We start from the raw sequence: 15132 nt of genomic DNA, 5'->3' as shown, positions 1-15132 counted from the left end.
AAATTTAATCTAATAATCAAATCGACAATTAACTGCAAGTCAATTAAATGTTTCCATCCCACGTTGGATGCAAATAGAAAAAAGTGGAGACAAGAACACGATGGGTTTAACTTTTATTGGGTCAACAGATGTTGCTGATAACACTCCAAAACAAAATCTTAATAAACTTAGTGTAATTTAATTTATTCAAATAAGGGCTTTAATTGAAGTTCTATAAATATAACAGTAATAAGAATAAAGCACAGTGGTGGTTTTCATCCAAACCCAGAAATCCATAATACCGGTTTATAATTGTTTACCTTCATAGCGTTCTTCTATAAAGGATTATAAAGACAAGTGTGAAAAATTAAGAAACTTCTGTGTCCTACATTATTTTAAATAGTAATACATACAGTCAGAGTTTGAAAAAGTGACTAAGTGTGATGGTTTGGTACATTTTCAATAGTAACACCAACCAGGAGTCGGTGAATTAAGCTGAGTCCCGTACAGAGAGGGAGGAGTGAGCAGAGGGTAAAACTGCAGCAGCCGAGCTTCTGGTCAGATAAGTTTGGTTTCTCCAATGAATCCAGACTCCAGTTTGTCTCAGAGGGCAGAGCTTATCACATCAGATCATTTTCAGCTCTGTCCTCATTTACCCTTCGTCTTTCCCATTGAGGAACGCAGTGGAAGAGTGCCCTCTGCCCACGAGTCGGGGTACTGCATCATCTTCTGCCACAGGCTGATCTCCTCTCCCACAGACTCCAGCTCCACTTCCTCTTTTCCTATTTTTACTGCGCCTGCAGTGTGAAGATTACACGGCATCCGTTATGATCCATGATGGAAAATTCCTTCAACTCATATTATATTCACACAAGAGAAAAAAAGTGAAGTAGTGATGATCTTACAGTAAACCAAACTGGAAAATTAAGATCTATGTACAATGTTCTTTCCATTATGCAGAAATAAAGAGCTCATCTTTAAATATTAAAATGGCATTTGTATCTGTTTTTATTGCACCATAAAGTAACTCAGTTGTAATTTTAAGTAATTTGTATACAGCATTTTTATAAGTTTTACTTAATAATTTAACACATTTAACAATTGAGAGTTTGTCTCTTCTCAACATTGCTCCTGTATTACGTTTATACCAGTGTTGAACTGAGAAGTTTGTATAATGAGCTCAGCAGAAGTGCAGTTCCACCAGATGTTTGCCAAATGCTGCTGGCTAGTCTGAAGGAGCTGATCTGGGGAAAGCTCAGTAGATTGAAAACTGTGGCTCAGAGGTGGAACTGTGACTTGAAGGCAGTGCTAAGTCCACCGCCTTCAGCTGAATGGTTGCCATGGTGATTAAAGGATTCTCAAGCATGAGAGAATCAAGGAAACATCCAGGTATGTTTGATGAGGAAATAGCATAATTTATAGCTAAGACAAAGTAAATATTACATAATACCACCCCTTTAAAATGCTATTCATCTCTTAGTATGAATCAGGATTTGCTAGCATTCCGGTTTTACACCCTGACGACACTTAATATGATTAACCTGATGAAGTTCTGGTTGGTTTTTTTAGTTTTTCTTGTCAAGCTGAAAACAGATACATTAGTTTTTTACCTTTTCCTGAGCTGAGGCGGACTCCTCCCAGGAACTCGTTGCTCAGCATGGCCTCTCTGTCCCAGACCGTGAGCTCCAGGCACATCTCTCTCAGCTGCTCCAGACTCAGCTCTTTGTACACAAATGTGCTGTTATACTGGGGGTTCAGGTTCTTCTTCACGATCTCAGTCTTCCTCTTTGTACTCTTCGCCTTAGACGGGAACAAGTACCTGCACAGCCACAAATACAAACCCAGTTAAGAAATGTTTTAATAAACATGATTCATTAAAGCAACTATAAGGATCGGAATCAAGAATCAGTTCATAGTAGTTCAATTTCTTGCACACGTTACGGGTTCCTGTAATGCATTTGCTTGATGACGTGTTGCCCATGCTACGTATTTTAAATGAGAAAATATCCAAGATGGCGTCACAGCGGAAGCGCTCCAAAATATCTTTATATTTCTCAAAAAAAAAAGACAAAACTACGGCCGGCTGGAACATGGTCAGAACTTTAATCACAATGAACGGAGCAAGTACTTCCATCATCCTCAAACAGTTCACCATGCAGCTTGCAACCGTTTTGTAGGAATGTAAAGTGTTTGATACGTTGCCTAGCAACAGCAGTGACTCTCTGATCACAGCGTCTTCTGCTGTAAAAGTCCCAGGTAACGTTAAACCTCTCCACATTATTGTGTTGATGTTAGCGCCACACTGAATGAATAATCTCCAACATTCAGTCAACTTAAATAAATAAGAATATATTTTCAGATGAGGCTAGTTTATTATATTAGAAGGACAAAAACTGTTGATGTGCAGGAAGTTGCATGATATGTTAAAATGTTTGACACAGATTCTTATTGTTCAAGCAAGTTTTAATTTTGTTTCAATCAAATACATCATGGTGCATATTTTGAATTAGAGTTTATTTCCCAACTCAATGAGCATCGATAATGAATCGATATCAGTTCCCATCCCAAGGCGTGAAACGCACCCTTTCACAAAGCTGTCGGACGTTCCTCCAGGTTTCATTGCCATCAGGTTCTTCGCTTCTTTAATCAAGACATGCAACTCTCCACTTTCCACAGGCGGCGCTTTTTTACCTGAAAATAAGAAACAAGAACTGATGGAAAGAGTTCTAAAGTGTATGGAAAGAAGCTGGTTTCTGAGACGTTACTTTTGACTTTCTCTGCTGTCGTCTTTTTGGGCGTGACATATTTCAGTGAGATCACTATCTCTCCTTTGTACTGAGCAAATGGTGAAGGTGGCACCACGGATCCCGTCTGTTAAAAGTCAGAAACATTTAGGAATCAAAACATGAATATAACCAAAAAGACAAAACAAGGTTCATCAGGACTGGGCGGCTCAGCCGGTTACCATTTTAAAACAGAAATATACTCGCACTAAAACATATTAATGACTTCATGAACAGCTTTAAGTTGATGTGATGTAACAGTCAAATATTCATCTGTTTCTCTTGGCGACATCACAAAGCAGTTTCTCAATTAGACAAATTAACATCTCAGTAAGTAAAAGCCCAGTAGATGCGTTTCTCTTATATTACATTATAATAAAAATATTTATTTCCAAAGCAGACTGTGGTCCAAGGAATAAAAAGGGTTGGATCAGAAGTGAGAAATTATTTCTGATTTTGTTAAAAATAAAAAATTCAACTTAAGCTTGATTGCAGGTACTGTTGGTCTCTGACTAAAAGAATGGGAGGAAGAGCAACTGGACTGTCTCCTGTTTTAAAAACATCAAATATCCCTACTGGCTCCATTATTCAGCTGCTGCTGCTGATCAATGTTTCTGCCACATCAGTGACGTACGAGCAGCACAGAAACAGACTGAAGGTGCTGCATTTACTGAGAAATTAAGTTTAAACCTCAATTTTTTAGACACTCATAAATATCTGCGGTAATATTTACCACAAAGAAACCATCAATGTGCTCCAGTATAAATATCTTTAAAGGTGGCCTGTAATTTTAAAGGTTTTTGAAGACAGATTGTGGCTGCAGGGAGGTTTGGACTAATGGCAGGAAAATCTTATTTCATAGGCATAAAAAATAATTATAACCTGGTTACTAAATCAACAGTAATTTTGCAGTGATATGAAATCTCTTCTGACGATGCCTCTTAATAAAAAAAGTTAATGATGTATAAAAGCAGAAACAATCAGAACAATTGTCAAGATGGAGCACCAATAGGTGTTCCATCTTGACAACAAAATTTTTTAAATCAAATTCTGTAACTTTCCAGAGTGTGTAGGAAGCCCAAATAAAGGCCTGTGGTCAGCAGAAAGCTTTAGACCAACTTTAGAAAACAAATCTGGTTTCCAAACTCCAATTTCTGTGAGATATTAATACCTACCTACATACACATTTTCTGTAAGTTTTGTTTTTCCCTCAGATGTTTTGGTAACAGGTAGGATATAAACTACATAGAAAATACCCATCATCCACCAGAAAATCTCGTTTCAGGACAGAATCGTCTCTTTGATCTACCTTTCCCATGAGAGCCATTTGTTCCTCACATCTCGACTCGAGGTCTCTGCAGTCCAGAGGGACCTGCACCTCTCCCAGGAAGGCGTTACGGCTGAGCCGACCGTTATGCCACACAGATATCAGCAGGCAGCGGTTGGCCAGCTGAGAACGGACGATGGAGTACTGGACAGCAAAAACCAGATAATTAAAGGAGGGTTTCAGAAATTCAAATTTAAGACTTTTTAAGGCCATTAAAAGTTAAACTTAATACCTGTAGCAAAACAGAAATGTACAAAAAAACAGAAAGTCATATTTTAAATCAACTTTATTTATACCATTAGGTAGATTTAGTTACAGTGAGGTGAGTCACCTTTCTTGCCAAACAGGAAACTTGACAGATGTGTAATAAATATAAAAATAATCAGATTAAAGTGGAACGGTGCCCTACTTTTTCAAGCACAGAATGAATGCAGCAAAGTACCACTTAGCAAGATCTAATGGCAAAGACGAACATCATCCAGCCAACAGGTGATAATGATGTTCGTCTTTGCCATTAATGAATTTGGAGTCTATAGGGCCACATAAAAGCCTACGGTGGGCCAGATGTGGCCCTCAGGCCTTGAGTTTGACACACGTGTCTGTAAAGGCTCGTCTGGTGGAGAGGTAATGATAAAGATCATGGACGAAAAACAAAAATATGAAATTTTCTCAACTTGTACCTAATGATTGCCAATTCAACAACTACTTCCATATATATATATATATATATATATATATATATATATATATATATATATATATATCTTTATATATATATATATATATAAATAAAACTTCAGCTAAATTTTCCTGCAAGCTGCTCTGTTTGTGTTTCAACTGGCTCCACTGAAAGCTGGACCAAAAATCAATATTTGACAATAGCTGTACTTATCTGCAAAGTAAATACAGATCCTAGGATCAGAGTGGGTGCGGTCGTTAGTTGGAGCAATCACCGAGCAAGAAAACCAACTCTGTAGTTTTCTTTAAGCTAAAATACAAAGTTCACCTTTATAGTTTCATTGTAGACGGGGTTGATGGTGTTTTTCTTGATGTTGGTTTTTCTCTTGCTTTGACGTGATTTGTCTGGGAGCAAGTAACATTTCACATAACTGAAACACAAAACAAAAAAACAAAAAACAGAAAAAGGATGAAAGAAGTTTAGGTTTTTCCAAGGAACAACTGCTGGTCTTCTGCTGCATTTTCTGACTAAATGCTGAGGCGAATGTTGACATAAAATTTCCTGTGAAGTTCAGCTAATCACCAAAGGGATGCAAGAATTGAGCCTGTGTAAACAGAACAGCCTCTTATCTAAACAGATCAAAGCTGTGGAAACGTCGCTGAGGTGTGTTTGCACATTAAAAATGCACAGAGACCATCAGTCCTGCTGCTCAACAAGTTCAGGATTTTATTTGTACAGTTTTTGTGTCGTACAGTCGGAAGTTTAAAACTCACGGGTTGGAAACCAGCCGGGATGCGTCGGCGTAGGCCAGACCGTTGCACTGCTTGATGAACACATGAAGGCTCTGTGTGTGTTCATCGTACGTCAGAGAGAAGACGACGTCGCCGCTCACCTCCACGCTGTCAAAGTCTCCGGATTCACTGTAAATACTCATCATGCTCTGCACAAACAGACGTGAGGAGTTGGTAATAAAGTCTGCATTTTGAAGCAAACATTGATTTTTAGATAACCGCTGCTCAGATATTTCCTAAAGGATAAAGCGTTTTCTTGTCATCCAAATCCTGGTTAAACATGCAGGAATTTACCATTTTCTTTAAGATAGTTTGTATCAAAACTGAGTAAGCTGACGCTCTAGATGAGCTCAGGATTTCCGAACTTGAGGCAGGAAATCCTGAGGGTAAAGATGCTCATTTAGATTAGCTGATATCAGCTGTGCATGCTGTAAGAAATGTCAGAGCATTGACACCTTTGAACTCTGCAGACTGGAGGTACTTCTGGCGATCGACATTTTATGAAAGTTAACCAAGCGATCGATGTCTTCCTCCTCCTCATCCTCCTGTGTGGTCATAAAAACATTCAAATAAACACAACAGTCACACTATACAGCCGAGTTCATTATAATGTCAACAGCAGCTTGAGTGATCCAGGTTCAATTGGGTAAAATTAGACTTTCTGGTCATGCATGTTTGTTATATCACTTATGAAGAATCAATCTTAGATAAGTATAAATATTTAGTACTATGCCCGTCACAATAAATCAATTAAAACAAACTATTTCCATTTGCATTATCCATATTTTTTTTCTACCAAAAACTGAACAACAAAAGTTTTCAGTCTGGTGCTTTGGTCTCAACATGCTCCTTTTTAAAGGACATTTTTGTTTACAGAGGCTTCATAATTGAGTTTATTTGTCGTTTCTGTTGTTTTGTTTATTTATTTTGGATATTTGAAATGTCATCAAGTTTCAAATGGTCAATAGAATTTAAAGTTTATTGATCTTTGAGAAAATGTGTTCTTCCATTATTATGCCATTACCCTTACATTACTTGCAAATGGTCTCAAAATAATATTATCGTTTATTACAATAACGATAATATCTTTGATAAACAATATCATCACAATATTGTTTATCACAATATTTCGATAAACAATATCACAATATTGTGATATTGAGAGTCCTCAAGGTTCTATTCTTGGGTCACTTTTTGGCAATTTCTATGTGCTCCCCTTCAGATCAGTGGGATAATAAAATTTGTTATTATGACAGGCCAATTCAGTACAAGCAATAATCAAGTATAAGCAAAAAGTGGAAACATCAAAACCCAATCAAGTACTCGACTGCCCCAATCAAGGCATTCTTAAATGATTGCATCACAGACAGAAATTCCTGATCAGAACCAGAAAGAAATGATACAATAACGATTCTATAAATAAACGATAATATTCGCCACTCACCTGTATGTCCAAGCCTGGAACTGAGCGGCTTCGCATGCCCATTAAAGCCTCTGGTTCCTCACGCAAGTCAAGTGTTGATAAACACTCTAATAGCACATAAACAGAAGCTATGTAAATATAATAAAATAATTAATAGTTTTTCTAAATGGGATTAACAACCTTTGGGTTTTGGGTCTATTTTGACGCTTTTCTTGAAGAGTCGTTCAACTTCCAGGTCGAAGCTCGCGTTGAGGGGTTTCACATCCAGAGCCTCCAGGACAAAAATAGTAAAGTATTATGAAAAATATATAGACCCACACATAAAAACAAAAATTACAATCATTTAAGATTGAAGTAAATGTCCTTACGGAGCTGGTGTTTGAGCTGCCGCTTTCAGTTCTGACTATGTCTGTTTTGCCTGGCGCTGTTGGACTGGAGGCCGTGGAGGCTGCAGGGCTGGAGGGAACGGAGCTGTGAGCTCTGCAGGAAAACACACATCTACTGAAAGAAACACTTCGGAAATGTGCAGATTTATTCTGCTACTCAAGCACACAAAACAAGAAAAATAAATATCTGACCAACAATCTGCACCCAGTTTAAAAAAATAATTAACATTCCTGAGATTTATTAACTTACCAAGACATTCCAGAAATTAAAGCCTTACTTCAAGTGAAATTTTGAAAATATTCTGTATTTCAAATTGGAGTTGTTTTTATAATTTAGCTCCCATTCATTCACTGAAAAAAGCTGTGGTTATTTTTAGGGGTTCACTGATTGCAGTTTTCTGGCCAATTGCCAATTATCGATCCTGAAAAAGACTAACCTGATTTTTGTGTCTGAAATTTTGTTAAACAAGAAAGTTGCTGCGATGGCAACAGTGAGGTGACTATTGTTTACTGAGAATAGGCAGACATAATGGGCCATTCTGTCAGTCAAACCTCTCTCATGGGAGAGCAGTGGTTGATTTTTAAACCTTTGCCAAGGCAGATAAGATCACCTACACATGTAAGAATCGGCCGATCTCTGATCTCCCAAAATTAAGGAACTTGGCTGCCTGATACACTGGTGGACCTCTAGTTATTTGTCTCTGTTTTTATACATCATTGGGAAAATGGTCACACATGCTTGAATTGATTGTTAAATCTTAAAATTTTGTAAAATGCAAATAGTACGAGTTAAGGTTTCAGTTTCCACTTCACTTTTTATTTTAAGGCTAGTCTAAACGGCGTTAAACTGTGAATTTACCTCAGTTGCTCAGGAGTTGCCCGGCCGGATTCAGTCTCAGTTGTAGCGCTAAAGATACCGACGTTTTCTGCAGACTCTGTGTCACTGCGTGGAGGCTTTGCAGAAGCACTGTCCTTGAGTTCAAGAGATTCCCTTGATGCAATAGATCCTGAATTCTCACTTGACTGACTGCCAATGAAAATGCAACAAATAGTTGTGAAATATTCCTTTCTGCGCATTGTGATAAACCTTGCGCTAATCCTTCAGAAAACAACAAGAATGATAAGGAATGAAGACTCACTCTGTGTTAACGGGCAGATTTTTCTGTGTGGGCAGAGGCACTGGTTTGGGAACAACTGTAGTTCTCAAGAGTTTTTCTCCTGCCGTTTCACGTTTCTTCGCTATATGAATAAAATAAGCTGTTAGAACCAGAAACAGAACCGCTGACGCTCATGTCTGGTTCCTGTTCTTAACTAACCTGCTGGTCTCTTTTTCAGGGAGACCCTGACGAGGTCATGCCCAGGATTCATAGAGAAACGATTAACTCTTTGATCGTAGAACCAATCGCCCGTCCTCTTCTTCACGTCCCTGAAATTTATTACAAACACATTCAGAGAAGTGTGGAAACAAGAATTTATACACACCAGGCAAGAATATCTAGTTGGATACATAGCAGCAGAGGCTGGTGATGCAACTTCTGATCAAAAAAAAAGTTAGTGGTTTTGATACCATTTGTAGCAAAACAAGGTTGAATTTTTGCAGTTGATTGAAGAGTGTTTTAAGTTTAACATCTTGATTTTATGCAGAACATTTTGAATGATCTTAAGGCCCTCAAGGCTCTATTGTTGGGTCACCTTTAGGCCATTTCTATCTGCTCCCCTCAGATCAGAGTGTGGCGTACCACATCTCATCACTAGCTGCATTTTCATTGAACATAATTGAATATAACTGTGTAATCTGACCTTTTGCCTACCTAAAGGATTCACCTCCTTGGTTATTTTAACCTTAAAACCTCCAAGAGAGTGAATAATTTTTATAGGTACTGTATTTATGTATTTCTGTCACCACATAATCATAGTCACTGGTTTAGTGCATCAGTTAGGGTTGTCAAAATCATCAATATCTAAATGTAACATATCCTGCAAAATTAATTACTTAAAGATGCTTATTTGCATCAATGGTTACAAACTGATAAATTTACATTTGTGAAAATAGTCTGATTTCTTCTGTCAGCAGTGCTGCAGTAAAAGAAACTCAGCACCTTTCCAATGAGCTGCTGCTGGAAGTTTGATTAATATTATGTGACCCCTGACAGCAATTCAATAAAATTACAGTTTTTGTAATTTTTTTTTTTTAAGACAATATTTTCCATGGCAAGTTTATATCTTCTTGAATGGAAAATATTATTACAACACAAAGAATTTTTCTTGAGTTATCCTTTTTATATTATTATTATTATTGTGTTATTGGTTGTGCCACAAACATCCAGCATGTCTCTACTCAAAAACAGACTCTGGCACACGCATCCATTACATTTGGCTAAATACAGCAAAGGTTGTAAAAGAAAAATCTCACTTTTGTTGTTGGGAATAAACTTAAAATATTTTATAAGCTTATAAAAATGGCAATTAAGTGCAAGAAGCTAAATTACTGTAAACATTAAAGTTTTATATTTGCCTTAATATTGTGCAAGTAAAAGAGAAAGAATTCACAATAAAATTTTAACATTTTTCATTGAGAAAAAGAACAATTTTCCCCCTGAATATTTTCAGATTTGGGATTTTGGTTGGGCACCACTGCTTCAAACCAATGGCATAAAGGACTGACAAAAAAAAAATCTACAAATTCAATCAAGTCTTTAAAATAATTTGAGTGGTTTTGAACAACTGCTGTAATAGTAATGATGGCAGATATGCAAGGATGAGGGAAACTATGACCAAAACAGTTCTTACGTTTCTTTGATACAAACGTTGCACAGCCAGGATCCATTGGGCAGGACTGCTTGGCAGTTTCGGCACACGTAGTGATTGCATATTTTACACTGGTTGGAGAAAACTGGCAGACGACTCAGAGGCTCCTGGCATCGGCCACAGCTCCGCTCGCTGTAACGTCCACCGCCACGCTTAGCCCCTTTCCGTTTGACCTCCAGCAGCTCCGACTTCAGCTTTCTGAGATACATAACCAACAGACACCACTTCAACTAAGCACTTTTGCAGGCAGGGAGCTCAGGAATATTGTATCTGTGCTTTCAATAAAGAAAATGGAAATAAAATAAAATAAAAAACAACAATGCAAAGAATACAAGTACATTTGAAAAAATTTGAATGTTGTGCATGAAAAAGTTCAAGCCTTCTGGCCAACTTCAGAAAGTAAAACTCATTATACACTAAAACATTCCAAGCCTTTTTAAATATGATCATTGTGATTTACAAATAATAAAAATCCTAAATTTAGTATCTAAATTAAAAGTTAAATAGAGAAAACTCAGTTTCACACCAATAATTTCCATATATTCCAGCCAAATTTTTTGATCGTTTGGCTGGTTCTGTAACTTATAGCTCATGTTTTTTCCTCTTTGTGACTCATGTTTTTGACTGATGTGTTAAATGTTAATTCATATCAACAGACATGAACCACAAAACACGGTAAATTAAAACACCTGCAAACCTTATACACTGTCTTCACAGGTAAAAACCACTGACCAGACATTGCATCATTAATGCTCCAGAAGACGGTAAGCCAGTCACTGCTAAAGTAGCTTGTTGCTCAGAGTTCTGTATCCGGGAATATTGAAAGAAAGCTGAGTGGAAGGAAAAGGTGCACCAGCAAAAGAGAGCATATGAATTTGATGGCTCTTCTTTTGCTACCTAAAAGCTCACGCAGCATTTAGCACCATCCTAAATGTTACCAGTCTGCAATGAAGCCAGCACACTTCAGTGTGAATGTTATTATTGAATAAAGACAACTAAAATGTACCCATTAAATGATTACAATCAGTGAACTAATAGATGGACGGATAGAAAATTTAATGTAGAAATGAAAGGACATGATTGCAAAATGGATGGAAAAATAATGAGAAGAGTAGAAGGGAAGGAATAATTTTCCTTTAACAAAGGAAAATAACAAATAACAAATAAAATAACAAGACCATTGCAATTAATTTAGTTTCTTAAAATGTTTCAACTTTCTGGTGTTAAAATCCTATCAGAATTAAATGTTATTGTTTCTCCCCAAGAGAAAGTATTTTTGTAACCCTACAAATTTGCATACATATTGCAAAACAAACTACTTTGCATAGATGGGATGGAAAAAGAAAAACATTTCCATATTTTTTCAGAGTTTTAAAATCTAAAACTACTATTTATGGACATGAAAATGGCAAATTAAGCCAGCTAAACTCAGAAGTTAATCAAAGTACTTGCAAATACATTGATGTAAAATATGTTTATGGCAATCTTTAAAATATAACTTACTGTGTCACAAGAGGAACATAAAATTAAAAGGAACCCCAACATTTAAATCTCCTGGCCATAAAAATGTAACATGTTTTGGTACTCTCTGGTCTCTTCTCACCGTACTCGTTTGTCTTCCACCATCCTCAGCTCCTCATCCCGTCGCAGCACTTCCAGGATAAGCTCCCGTTCCGAATCGGACAGGAAGCCCAGGTTGATCAAATCAGGAGCCTCCAGCATTGTGTCAGTCAGCTCAGGAGAACTGGGTCAACTTTACGGATGGCACATCGACACGAAGAGCCTGCAAAGAAGATACCAATAGAAAGATTCTGCAGAACTGGACAGAACCTGTAGCTCAACTTAGACCAAATGCTTTGTGCTATAACGATTAAACCACATTTCAAATGATCAAAAAAAGATATTTGAGTAAATCTTCATGTAAACATATTTTCCCACAGCACTTTAGTCAGAAATTCTGAAAAAGGATTACGGCATGCAGTTCCCCACCTAGAAAAAACAAAACAAATGCATAAAAAGAAACAGGAGGATTAAACTATCCCACAGACATCCTCTGCTGGGGTTAAATGTTTTGATTAATGAAGGCTGAAACAACACAAACTTGGCCATCATGGAGGGTTCCCACCCTGTAAAGATACAGAGAGCAGGGTGGAGTTCAACAGCATAATCATTTGTTTAAACTCAACATCAGTTTTATAGTAAGCCACATTCCCATCTCAAATAAATGCTTTATTTAAATTCTAGGTTGCCTTAAAGCAAAAGGAAACAGTACAGGAATAACGCACTAAACTTTTTCCTCATAGTTTGAATACCAACAGTTAAACAGTTCCTGTAGGGCAACTTCTGAGTGATAAAACAACCACCAGGAACTGGTTATTTTAACAAAAGACAAGAACTGATGCTAATAAAGTTTATCCAGGTTTACCACGATGTGCATATAAGCCTAATAAATCTATTGGCAAGTAGATAATGCAAATAAGAACAGATTTAAACTCACAAGTGACAACAACGCTCATATGGTCTCTAAAACTCATCGGTTTAGGTTAAACATTTATAAAATCTGGCGATTAAAGCCCGTTTAATGAAGCCCACCATTAGCCGTTAACCGCACCAACGGTCGAACGTTGACGTACGTTACGTTAAGAGCCTCAAACTGCAGCGCAACTCACACTAACTATCCACATTAACGACGACCACAGACGGGTTTGAGTCGCACAGAAACGGCTAAAAATTGTAAGTAGGTACAGTTACATAGAAGTGTCTAAAAGTATCTAGTTAATTAGTGAGAATTTCACACACCTGTTGGTAAAAGTCGACACCAGTCCGCTGTCGGTGTTGACTCGGTTTACTGTGAGAGACGACAGGAAATAAGAGAAAAAACGATTAAGAGCTGTAAAAACACAGAAACCATCAGACGATCCAGTAGAAGTAACTTCACTTACCCTGTTTCACCGCCACGGTCCAAACCGCACCTCCACACTGATTAATATTCCTCCCTGCTTCAATGCCTGGTGTTGTTTTCTTTTTCTTTCGGCTCTGCGGGATCCGAACCACTGCCCGGAAGATAAAAGAAAGTTTGCAGCCCTCGGGTCGGAGAGCCTTTCCACATTTTCCATGACAGGTGCATTTCTTTTGCTCCGTTTACCACAGAAAGAAACGCTGAATGTGGAAAAATTGGCCCATTAACCGTTTTTTCCTCATATCCCAGCTCTTTATCTTCCTTTTGGCTAGAAAGTAGGAACGGGAAGAGCTCCCTTTCCCCTAAAATCCCACAAAACAGTTAAAGCTCCAGAAAGAATGGATATAATTTAATGATCATTTAACATTTTTTCTCCTTTTCTTTAGATTTTCATCTTTTCGTTAAAGTTTTATGTAATCAAAAATAATTTTTAATAAGGATAAGGTAACTCAAAGATGCTTTATTTTCCCTCAAATTTGTATGCAAGTGTCTTCAGTCTTTGCTGTGTGCAGGAAGAGTCTCCAGTAGCAGTCAGTCTCGCAGTGAAGAGGCCTCTGACTGAAGACTGCTGCTGTAAGACACAGGTGTCAAACTCCAGTCCTGGAAGGCCACTGTCCTGCAACTTTTAGATGTTGCACCACACCTGAATAGAATAATTAGGTCATTAGCAGGACTCTGGAGAACTGATCACAAGAAGGTGGTAATTAAGCCATTTCATCCCCGTGTTTTGTACCTGTGGCACATCTAAAAACTGCAGGACCGTGGCCCTGGAGGCCTGGAGTTTGACACCCCTGCTGTAAGACATGCCAACAACTCAATTTCAAGAAATCTATAAAATTTTCAAATCTAACCAGTGTTTGTTGGCTCATTTATTAAAAATGAAATTTAAATAAACATTTAAAATAAAAACAACATAAAAATGTTAAAAACAAAATAAGCATTCCAGAAAAGTCAGCCTCAATTTGAAGTAAAGAGAGGAATATTAATCAGCAATATTAATCAGTATAAATTATTTTGCAACCAGAAATAATTAATGTTGATATGTTCAGAATGTTGCTACCAACAAAGCTTCATTTTTTCTTTAAAACAACTTTGACTTTTTGCTTTAGCAGATCGTTGAGAAGAAAATCCCTTTTTTGGGAGCAAATCTTCCCTCATCTATTCAACCGAGTTCAGATAGGATTATTGTGAGGGTGTCAGCATGTGATTCACATTATATCCACGCTAATAAAAGCATGCAGGGAATCGTCTATATGGAGGACTGATTCCCCTTTAAGAAAACACAGAAGGGAAAAAGTTTTCCATCAAATATATACATTTATGTTCATGGTAGGCTAGAAAACTATTTCAAGTGATAGGATTTGAAATTATTTTGAGAAAAAGTCAAGAGTTCGACTATATGTTCAAATGCTTATTTAGCATAACCCTGCAGAGAAAAAAGTGTTTTACGGCTAATTTGTGATTTCAAAATTATTTTATAATACATTTTTTCATAAACTATCATACTTGCTTTAATTGCTATAAAATGTAGAGATATCTGGTGTTGGCTGTTTGGATTTTGTGTTTTATTCCTTTTATTTCTGTGCTTGCACTTCAAAAACACCATTCTTATTGCAATAAATCAATTAATCACATGATAAATTAATGCAACATCAAGCATGTACATTTTCATAATTTATTGTTTTTCTCTTTTCTTTCTCTCCTTCTACCAAAAACTGGATGTTAAAATCCCCAGTCTAGTGTTTTGGTCTCAACTGGCCTCTTTTTTAAAGGACAATTTTGTTTACAGAAACTAAATAATTTGTTGTTTCTGTTTGTTTATTTAGGATATTTAAAAGGTCTTCCATTTCCAGTGTTTATTGATCTTTGAGAATGTGTTACTGCATTTTTACTTGAAAATGGTCTCAGAACAACAATATTATCGTTTATTGCAATAACTTCTAGGACAATTTATCGTTCAACAAAAAAAATCTCGCCAAGTATTTTTGATCTAATTT

At 37.0% G+C, this 15132-nt stretch overlaps 1 protein-coding gene across 6 annotated transcripts; it reads right to left on the bottom strand.

Moving 5' to 3' along the window:
* Positions 1-96: 96 nt before the first annotated feature.
* On the bottom strand, positions 97-13278 carry sytl4 (synaptotagmin-like 4). 6 transcript variants are annotated; one of them, XM_044127881.1, is made up of 18 exons: positions 13119-13278; positions 12976-13024; positions 11780-11959; positions 10159-10374; positions 8685-8794; positions 8508-8607; positions 8228-8395; positions 7351-7462; positions 7163-7253; positions 7004-7089; positions 6015-6104; positions 5542-5708; positions 5096-5198; positions 4072-4233; positions 2745-2850; positions 2562-2670; positions 1590-1798; positions 97-776 (listed from the first exon to the last, which is right to left on the bottom strand). In XM_044127881.1, the coding sequence occupies exons 3-18, from the start codon at positions 11896-11898 to the stop codon at positions 628-630; spliced, it is 2097 nt and encodes a 698-aa protein (XP_043983816.1). In that variant the 5' UTR covers positions 11899-11959; positions 12976-13024; positions 13119-13278; the 3' UTR covers positions 97-627. The 6 variants fall into 6 exon arrangements, with proteins under 6 accessions (XP_043983816.1, XP_043983820.1, XP_043983817.1 ...); XM_044127885.1 differs by having other exon boundaries at positions 7351-7438; positions 13119-13270; XM_044127882.1 differs by lacking the exons at positions 12976-13024; positions 13119-13278 and adding an exon at positions 12769-12891.
* Positions 13279-15132: the final 1854 nt, after the last annotated feature.

Source organism: Gambusia affinis, linkage group LG09 (assembly GCF_019740435.1).
Source record: "Gambusia affinis linkage group LG09, SWU_Gaff_1.0, whole genome shotgun sequence".
Taxonomy (NCBI): Eukaryota; Metazoa; Chordata; class Actinopteri; order Cyprinodontiformes; family Poeciliidae; genus Gambusia; species Gambusia affinis.
The sequence above is the reverse complement of the archived record's forward strand: the minus strand, read 5'-3'. Positions and strand labels throughout refer to the sequence as shown.

What these genes read in the sequence shown, in the direction of transcription:
- sytl4 (XM_044127881.1), bottom strand. Translation starts at nt 11,898, where the DNA reads ATGCTGGAGGCTCCTGATTTGATCAACCTGGGCTTCCTGTCCGATTCG. An exon ending in TTCCAGGCTTGGACATACAG is followed by an intron (nt 6,105 to 7,003) that starts GTGAGTGGCGAA and finishes ATGACCACACAG; the next exon opens with GAGGATGAGGAGGAGGAAGA. An exon ending in CCAGTCTGCAGAGTTCAAAG is followed by an intron (nt 5,709 to 6,014) that starts GTGTCAATGCTC and finishes CTGTTTGTGCAG; the next exon opens with AGCATGATGAGTATTTACAG.